This window comes from Gavialis gangeticus, unplaced genomic scaffold, assembly GCF_001723915.1.
Source record: "Gavialis gangeticus isolate Ggan-Ray unplaced genomic scaffold, GavGan_comp1, whole genome shotgun sequence".
NCBI lineage: Eukaryota > Metazoa > Chordata > Crocodylia > Gavialidae > Gavialis > Gavialis gangeticus.
In genome coordinates, this window is record NW_017729015.1 from 10,699,227 (window position 1) to 10,708,876 (window position 9,650).

At 39.6% G+C, this 9,650-nt stretch overlaps 1 protein-coding gene across 1 annotated transcript in view; it reads right to left on the reverse strand.

Moving 5' to 3' along the window:
• LOC109294020 (protein argonaute-3) overlaps window positions 1-9,650 on the reverse strand; it is a 59,821-nt gene extending 50,171 nt beyond the window's left edge. Inside the window, exon 1 of the mRNA XM_019512206.1 lies at window positions 9,588-9,650. Within this exon, the coding sequence (XP_019367751.1) occupies window positions 9,588-9,606 (19 nt within the window). The 5' untranslated portion in view covers window positions 9,607-9,650. The remainder of the gene's footprint in view (window positions 1-9,587) is intronic.

Here is a 9,650-nt window from a genome sequence, read left to right on the forward strand (position 1 = left end):
GGGGGCGGGGGGGGGGGGGGGGGAGGAGTGTGTGTGGGCACACACAAGTGCATTGTCACAGAGCCAGTTGATTTAGGGCACAGGACAGTAGATAAGAATTAAAGTTGAGACTTATAAAAGTTTACTTCCCTTACTCAACAACATTGGTTGATAACACTTTCTGCAACAAGCTGGAATAACCAAGCTCAGGTAAGAGGCAGGCTGGCATCAGCAGCTGCTGCTTCTCCCCACTACCTAGCTGCAGAGTGGGTAAAGGCCCCTGCAGCTGAAGGCCAATAGCTTCAAAGGTCAGATCCAATGGTTCTGTAAACTACTGGTTGCAGCCATAGGCCCTAAGAAGTTCAAAAACACGAATATCACCATCTTGTGAACACGGAGCTTCTGAACAAATATGTAAGAAGAAAAAGTTCCATTAAAAATGGCAGGATAAAATAAGCCATTATTATTATTTTTAATACTCCTATTAATCTTTAGAAAGTTGTAAAAACAGCATTTTTCAGGTAACTGTTTCCATACTATATTCTGCTTAGGGGTCCCAAACCAAGTTGCAGTTCAGCGATTAAGCTTTACAACACTCCAGCATATTGGCAAAAAAATGCATTAGGATTAATTTTGGAAAGTTTCAGTTTTCCTTAAAACTGACAGGCTATTACATTTACCAAACAAATATCAACTCAACTGTCAGAAGAATAGCATCTTAGGACTACATTTTCATTTCTTGGAAATGAAGTGAGCATTAATGCCTGGAGTCCAAAGCTTACTATTTATCATTAGTACTAGCAGTAATGCACTTAAAAGTAAGATAACACATCAAAATTATGCTCCATTTGATAGGGGATTTCCACTGGTAATTCTCATTAGCATATGTTGGGCTTAAATATCCATATTCAACATGCAGTGACTGGAATGTATGCAGATTTGTATAGGACACTGAGGAGGCTAATTTTTTTCAAAACATTTAAATGGCTTAGTCGAAAATATTTTGAAAAATTGAGTCAATAGTTAACACATTATTTACATAAGATCATCCATTTTACTGAGATGCAGATAAACTGTGACCTTTAGAAAGTGTGATTAGCAAAATTAAATACCTAGAAAGGAATTAAAATTGAAAAGTTAACTAAATATAGCATTATAAAATATACTTTGCAATGAAGAAAAACTTATCCCAAGGATAAATAAATGTATTCTGATTTCAGAGAGCTAAGAAGTTGGGCTAGAAAATATGGCTCTTTATATAAAAAAAAAAAATCCAACTCATCATTATTGGACCAGCATTTGTGGCAATGGAAGCCTTGCTCCAAGCCAATTTTGAAGCTACAGAAACTTTTATTCAGCAAGTGAAAAATTCAAGCTGTAACCTGAAATTTCCCATTAAATCAAAAGAAAGACTACCTGCAGCTCAGAAAGTGGTTTCTCTGAATCACAGATACACAAGTAAGAGTGACCCAGGAAAAGCAAACCACATTTATTTAATTAGGCACCTTCTTTCCCCTTCAATTTAACTAAACACATTCAGCTACACTTGTAAGCCACAAATTGACATCTACCAAATGAAGGGATGGTAGAAGCAGAGCACAGGTGAAAGAGATCATCTTACTGGTTCACACACAATAACTTGCAAATATTTTTAGTAATACCTAAGAAAAGCTAAAGCAGCTGACCTGTAGGACTGAACCAGCTACACATAAATCTGTATATTTCTGAGGGATAAGCTAGCAGGGCTTCTCTTACATGATCATCTATCTACTCATATATGTCATATACTTTTCCAGCCAAAATTTATCAATTTGCTACTGACATGCTTCAACAGTATAAACAAGAAAACGACAGCAAAAAGTTAATGATGAGTTTCATTTTTAATCTCTCTGTGAAATACAGCCTTAAATCCTTAACTGAATACCCAAATGACTTTAATACTATGACAGGTAAAATATTCAGCTGAGGCTCAACAACAAGGCAGGTTCATCTTCCAGGCACTCTCTTCAGACACGGGTTTGTTCCATGCACATGAGAGATCTCCAAAAGAGAAAAAAGATTCCCTTTCAGCGGGCCCCTGGCCTCTGCTTGGACTCAGGGGCCCAGTCTGTGGAGCTCAAAGAAATCCCATCACTCCTGAAAATGAGTTCATTCTAGGGTACGGAAAATTAAAATAACATGTAAAAATGAAAGAGAATACCAAAAATGAGCTCTAACATGTACTTATTAATGCTAGAAAGCCTAAGTGCTACATGAAAAAATGCCTCACTTCCTTCTTCAAGAGCCACTCTTCAGAACGGTGTCATGCTCTGTGAAAGTGCGATCTATGCCTGTTTTCTGAACATTACTGCTCTCAAATTAATTTAATCTCGGAATATCCAAATTCTGGGCACAAGCTAAGAAACTAATTTTTGATGCTTGCTTGTGATTCCACACACTGGTGTGATCATACTCAGCCAGTTTGTATGAAACTAATCTCTAAAGAGACCTTTACAAATAATCGTCGTATTGTACAAGACAGCAGGGACTTGGAAACAATTTTAAGATTTTTACAATAAACCCCACTCAAGTAGGGGAACTATTTATTTACTAAAGCAAAACAGTTCATCTTCATTGGATTAAGTTTTATATCTACCTACACCGTGAAGAAAAAACAGTGTGTATGACAGGCACATAAATAAAGACACTGCTAATTTGCTCTTGCAGTTGTTTCCACCCACTAAATTCAAGAAAGCGAACTCAAGTAATCTCTCCTTGTTTTCTGAACTGCACCACAATTTGCAACAGAAGTTTTGTTACCAAAATAATACATGCATTTACTTGAACTGCATCTTTTTCCTTTCAAATTAATGGGTAGTTAATAATTTAGGTGTGTAAGAGTGATGTTGTGTAAGCGCTGAGTAAGAGTGATGTTGTAGCCATCACAGACCAGAAATTATTCAAGCAGAAAGGATTTCTTTAGGGTGATATCTTTTATTATCCCAGCTACATAGTTGGCCCAATGTTAAACTCTTGCATAAATTTCTGGACCACCACAGCTACAACACTGCCATAACATGGAAGATACTGAAATCCAGCATATAAAATGGAAAAGCTACAGCCTAGAAGTCAATTATCCCAACTACATAGTTGGTCCAATAAAAAATATCACCTTAAGAAATCCTGGCCTCATTCATAATTTATTCAATTTGTATTTACCAAGTTTCATATTCAGTTTTGAAAGCTCTGATATAATTTCCCCAACGTAACTAGCACAACTCTGAAATCATATTACGATCCATTTAAGTTCCCTATCCACCTAAAAACGTTTAAGTATCTTGCAATTTTCCCCTTTCACTAATAAAGCTGTCATGAAGTTCTGACATGGACAGAAAATGGAAATATAGTAAAATAAAAAGTTATTTCAGAAGTTCCATTTGATAAACTTGGTCGCAACTCAGATGCTCTGTCTGCCTAAGTCCTTTAAAAAAGGATAGTAATCTTAAGATTTAGTCACTTTCACAACAGGTTTTGCACAAGAAGAAAACTAAATGAAGAGCTAAATGCATGACTAGTTCACCTGGTTTCAGGAAAAAGTTTCATCTCATGTGGAATGTAACTGAAGAACTACCCTTCAAGTATTTCAAGACCTAAACTAAAATGGTCATTCTATAACCCTCCTTTTCTTAAAGCCACAGGTGAATGCTTTGCATCATGATCCAAGTGCACGGTCTGTTCCAGTGGTTCTCAACCTTCTTAGATTTGAGGCAATCCTTGATAACTTCAAGGCAATTCATAAAATGCCAGCTCTTAAATGTTCACTTGTTTGTGTGTATAGCAAAATGATACAATTCTTCTACTGCAAATAACTCATAAATACCATGTTTTTAACACTAAATATTCCTATATGAAAACTCAAGGTTTAATCTTGTGAATCCTGTTTGCACACCCAACAATGATAACATTGTGCATCACCCTTAAAAGGATCTCAAGTCAAGGTACCCCACGGTGTCACTGGCCTACTCCAACGAAGTCTGAAAAGAGAAATGACTTGAATAATTGAGAGATATGGGAGAGTTCACCATTGTGTTGCCATTTTGAACTTCAGTATTCAAAATTTATCTCAAAATCTACCAGATAAATATTTCAGATCATCTATTGACAAAACACTAATAAAAGTTGTCTCAATATAGTTTGGAAAAATGGAAAGTTTGATAATGAACTCCAACACCACAAAAGTTGAACTATTTTTCTAACTTGGAATAAATCATCCGTAACAATTCTAGACAAACTGGATTGTTCTTATAACATAAGAACTTGCCCCAGCAAACAAAGGATTCCATGGTTAGGAAAGTCTAATACAAAAAGTTTCCAAAAAAGTGATGGTACTGTTAGAATGATGTTGCAACTGTGATGGTCCAGGATTTCTTAGAGTGATATATGATCATTATCACTACAAATCATCTTTTTAGGGTGAGGAATATCTCACATTCAAAAGCTTGTCTAACTCTGTTCCAACTATGCAGCTAGCCCAATAGAAGATATCACCCTAAGAAATCCTTGCCTCTGACAAAAGTGATTAAGTTTTACTTTAGGATTTTAAAGTCTATTCAATTCTCTATGGTGTGCAATAAATTGCATTACATTTTAGTTTGATTGTAGGCGGAGAACATTAAGAAACACCACAAATTCCTGAAGTAAAAAATTGCTGTGTGTTGAAGTAATGGAATAATTAACTTTAAACAAAAATTATTTTTTATGTGAAATAGACAAAAAAAGTGCTTTGGACATGGCTCACAAATACTGCTGGATCATACTATGAATGAAACATGTGAACCAGGAAAGCAATCCTTACTGATAGATGGTCAGCAACAATCAGCAAGAGTAGCAGCCATGCAACAAATATGGTGAGGTTGGCCTTCCTTTGGTCCAGTCTTTTTTTTGGTTTGTTTTTGAACAAGACTCTAAGATAACATTTTAAAGCCATAGAGAAGCTGATGCAAGTGGAGAATTAATTTGCTCATTTGTTCAGCTGGTATCTCACTGCTAGTATATAATATACTTTTCCCATTATTACGGGTAGCCTTTCAGTTTTCATGAGTTTTTAAATGAAAACTAACATCTTAGAGGATTCAAACAACCATAGGTCTGCCTTTCTCCCAATGCCCTGGTGCTGCAGTTCTGATCAGCGGGGTAAGAGAAAACTGTTAGCAGAGGCTCGCCAACTTTGGATCTCGCTCTACGCTCATCCCAGTCAGATATTGACAATCTGCTAACACTCAGGGCAGGCGCCAAAAGCTCATCTTTTTAAAAGACAGAAGGCATTGTCAAAGATGTTGATCTGGGAAGCAAGTTGGTAATTCTTTATTCTTTTTGCTGCAAGGATTCATTTGTAGTGCCAGAACATGGCAGATTTGTCTGCTAATTTTTTCTGTGACAATTTATGTTTTCAAATAAATGTCAAGGGCACCCAGAACCTTATAACCTTCAATAAATAACTGGGACTAACACCACAGACAACCTACTTTCCACCTACCCTTGTACTAAAAGGAGCAGTTATTAGGATTCCACATGAAATTTTTGTAAAGCATTACCATCTCATTCTGACAGCTCCCACTGATACTCTCCTATAGCCAGCAAAGTTTGGGTATAATTTGTATAACTGCACTTGAATAAAGTTTACACATTGAAATTGTTCCTGATTTCATTCTTCTGCCCCTCCACAAAACAGTGTCTTTCTGGAGCCCCCACCCCATTTCTTATCCTTTACACAGAAGTGTTGAGAAGAAAAATATCAAGTTCTTATGCTGTTATAAATCCAATTTTCAGACAGACAGACAGACAGACAGACAGACAGACAGACAGACAGACAGACAGACAGACAGACAGACAGACAGACAGACATTTTTACAAAATTTTCTTTTTAAACAAGATAATCATCTTTGCTTTGTAAAAATGTACACTCCTAACAGTAGGGATTGAGGACCATCAGCAGGTCAAACAATGAATGTTTTTAATCATTAAAATCCAGTTATCAACTTCCTTGACGTGAGCAGAACATTCTACAAGATCATATAAGCAGTTATGTTAGCTGACTGTCAGGACTGAATGGTGTGAGCCAGTCAGCTTTATGGCAGCAGCATTTTAACATGCCTGCATTTTTGAAGTTCACAAGTGCATCACACCATCACCCAAAAATGTGTTAAATTTAACACTGGCTTAATCTGCTACTTTACCGAGAACTACCTTGTGCCTCAGATCTCATCTTTTCTAATCAGAATCTCATATCCCATTTCTCATATTCCCATTTCCAGCTCTACTGTCTACTGACATTCCAGCTCACTTAAATTCAAATTCCTCCACCTCCCTATTTTACCTATTTTTAAATTGTGATGTTCTAATTAAATGGGGAGAGGGGGGACAATACAATTTGATGCTTCTGTGTACAAATCTTGCTCCACACCCAGTGCTCCCTGAATTCCTCAGCTCCACCCAAAACCTCCTTGTATGCCACTGTGCCACCCTTCCCTAATTAAGGGAGTCGCAGCAGTTCCATCTCCACCTTCCCCCTTATGCCAAGGGCTATGGCCATCTCCATCCCTTACCTTGCCTACTCCTAAGGTAACCTCTGTATTTCTTAAGTCCCCTGCTCCACCCCATGCCAGGTATCTCCAGTTGTCTGGCCCCTACCATATCCCCTCCTCACAATTCCACTTACTTCCTTCCCTTATTACTCTGCCTGGGGGACAAGAAATTCAGGTATCAGTTTGTTCAGTTCTGTGGGCACAGATAAGACAGTAATACTATGCTGGCAGACATTAAGCAGCAGTATCAACTGCTACTTTGGTTTATGAGCTACTACAAAAGGTGCTTGAAACTGTGGCTCCAGGAATAGAAGAGACTCCAGACACCCCTATTTAGTTGGGCCTGTCCAATGTTGACTGGATATGGCATTTGGAAGTGTATACGGGAAACACAGCAACAGACTAACAAATGTCATCAAATGGATTGTAATGTCTTTGCAGTCTCAGCTAGCACTATTTACCTTAACTGTACTATTTGCTACAAACAAATATAGTAATAGCCTTGCAAGAGATGAACTGGTGTGATTGAAGAACTAACAGAAACCTCATTTAGCTTAAAAATTGATTAAAAGTTCATACTGACCTTAAATTAAACTGAGTAAATCATCTTCTGAGAACATTTATATAGAATAAGCATAACCTCCTCTGAAAGACAGCCTGAGGTGAAACATGGCTAAATTATTTTGGATGGCAGAACAGCGTACTCAGACTGAGATTCAAAGGTCTTGCGTGAAGTAGGCGTTTTCATTATCTATTCTACCAGCAAGTGATCCCATTATGAAGACATGGGAGCTGTGTTCACAGAAAAACAGAGCTGGAAGGGACCTCAGGAGTTCAAGCCCCTGCTCAAGGCAGGATCATCCCTTTCTAAATCATCCAAGTATTTGGTTTAACCTATTCCATACAAATAAACTGGTCACAAAACTCCTGCCAAGAACACCCTAAATTGTCACAGGTAAAGCAGGAGGATGTGGGCACTGCCAATGCCCTACCAATGATGTAACGTAACACAGAGCTGTTCAAGTGGCAGTTCATGGGTCAAATACAGCCCACAAGAGATTTAACCTGCTGCCCGCATGACTCTGGACCCTAAAGGGTGAATATCATCATCACTTGCATTTGGGGTCTTTGGTCACTGCTAGTGACTCAAATAGGTGGCAGGGCGGAGGGAGGCATTCATCCCAAGTTCCAAAGCAACATCCACGCAATGGCTCTTCTGGAAGACAGTCACATCCAGCCTTCAAGAAGCCACACAGGCCAGATTCCACCTAAGTTAGACATTGTTGATGCAATGCATCCTACGTGGGTTACAAGCAGTTAGAATCCAGCTAGGATTTTTTACACACACAATTCAAAGTTAATAGTATGAAACCAGATCACTGCAACTCCTAAAATGGCTTTGGTTCAGGCATCTCTCTTACTAAAGAAAAGTATAGCTTCTGTAATCCAGATTAATGTTTCCAGGACCAAATTCAGCATTAATTTAACTCCCTCCAATCATAAGTGTGCCTGTACATGTTTGTTTACACTGGATCTTTCAGCTTAGTTTTCATGTTTTTACCATGTGTTGACATGTTTTGGAAGCTAAGAAAACTGCAAGTCTAAAATTCCTTAAGTTCCATTTGTTCTTCAACTCCCTAATATGTCGCTGAATGAGCAAAGGGGAAACAAACTCTCCTGCTGACTTTCTATCTTACTGCATTGAAGTAATCTCCTTTGATATATTAAGACAGCTCCTTTCTTAAGAGTCTCAGACCAGGGGAGTATCCACATACTTTTATAAGTCACAAGCACAAAATTTCAAGATAAACAGGCTAGTGAAAACTCCTATCAGACTGCAAATTTAACCCAAATCTCCGGTGCAGTAGACAAAATAAAAGATAAAACAAAACAAAACAAAACAACCCAGAAGCAAAAATAATTGAATACAAACAGACCTTTACTTTTTTTCCCCTTCAGAAAAATACTGAATATATATGGCTCCGTATAATTTGCAATTAAAACCGTTTTGATTATATTGGTTGATCATCTCTGCAACTATACTCCAAGACTGGGCTACCGTTAGACTGAGCTTTAAAGAATTCTACAATTCATCGATTACTTAACTGCTATGGGCCTCATAGGTTTGATACAAGAAGTGCCAATAGGCACTTCTTTAATTCACAACTCAGTTTTACAGAGGCTGCTTCCATTCTCACAACAACAACTCAAACTCAACACGGACCGGTTTGCAACACAGAATCACAACAAATTAAGAGGTTGGATGGGAGTGGACCTCAGGAGGTCACATCTAGTCCAATCCCCTGCTCAAAGCAGGACCTGCCCCAACTAGATCATCCCAGCCACGGCTTTGTCTAGCCAGGTCTTAACGCCCTCCAAGAACGGAGCTTCCACTTGTCAGATTCCATCATCTGACAAGCGCTACTTTGTCTGGAAGACGCCAATTGTGTATGTGTGTATATATATATTTTACGACTGATGAGAGGGCAAACCGTTTTGTTTACACTCTCCTGCAGAGGTCAGACTGCTCGATGGCACAAAACCGAATATTTTCTAGTTTCTGACCACTCCAGTTCTGCCAATGCCCCGGCGTGCAGCTTTGCTTCAGGGGCTGGCCAGCGCCAGACAGAAACCGAGACCAAACCGATCCACTAAGAAGCTGTCGGCAGAAAACTGAGGCATTTTTAACAGACACACGCGCATCTACTAAGTGCCTTGAAGTCGCCACGGGAACCTAGCTTTCGACCCAGTCCGTACAAACCTCAGTTTCCCCACAGTAGAGAGGTACCAGAGAGCCCGTTTCGGCGCAGAGCAAAGCCCCCTGCCCGGGGTCCCACACCCCAAACAGCAGCAAGCACAGCGGGGGCATCCGATGGGCACCCCGCTGTCTTGGCGCGGGTCTCCCACGACCCTGGCTGTGGACATGGGCCCCGGGTCCCCACCGCCCAGCTCTAAACGGGCTCGAGGCAACTCCAGCCTTGGCCAAAGGGCTCCCAAGGGCCCCCAGACGGGGCCCCAGAGCGAGGGGCCTGGTCCGGCGCTCACCTGCGCTGCCGATTTCCATTCATGGAGCTGGGGCGGCCTCCCTCGCGCTTCAGGGGCCGGCTC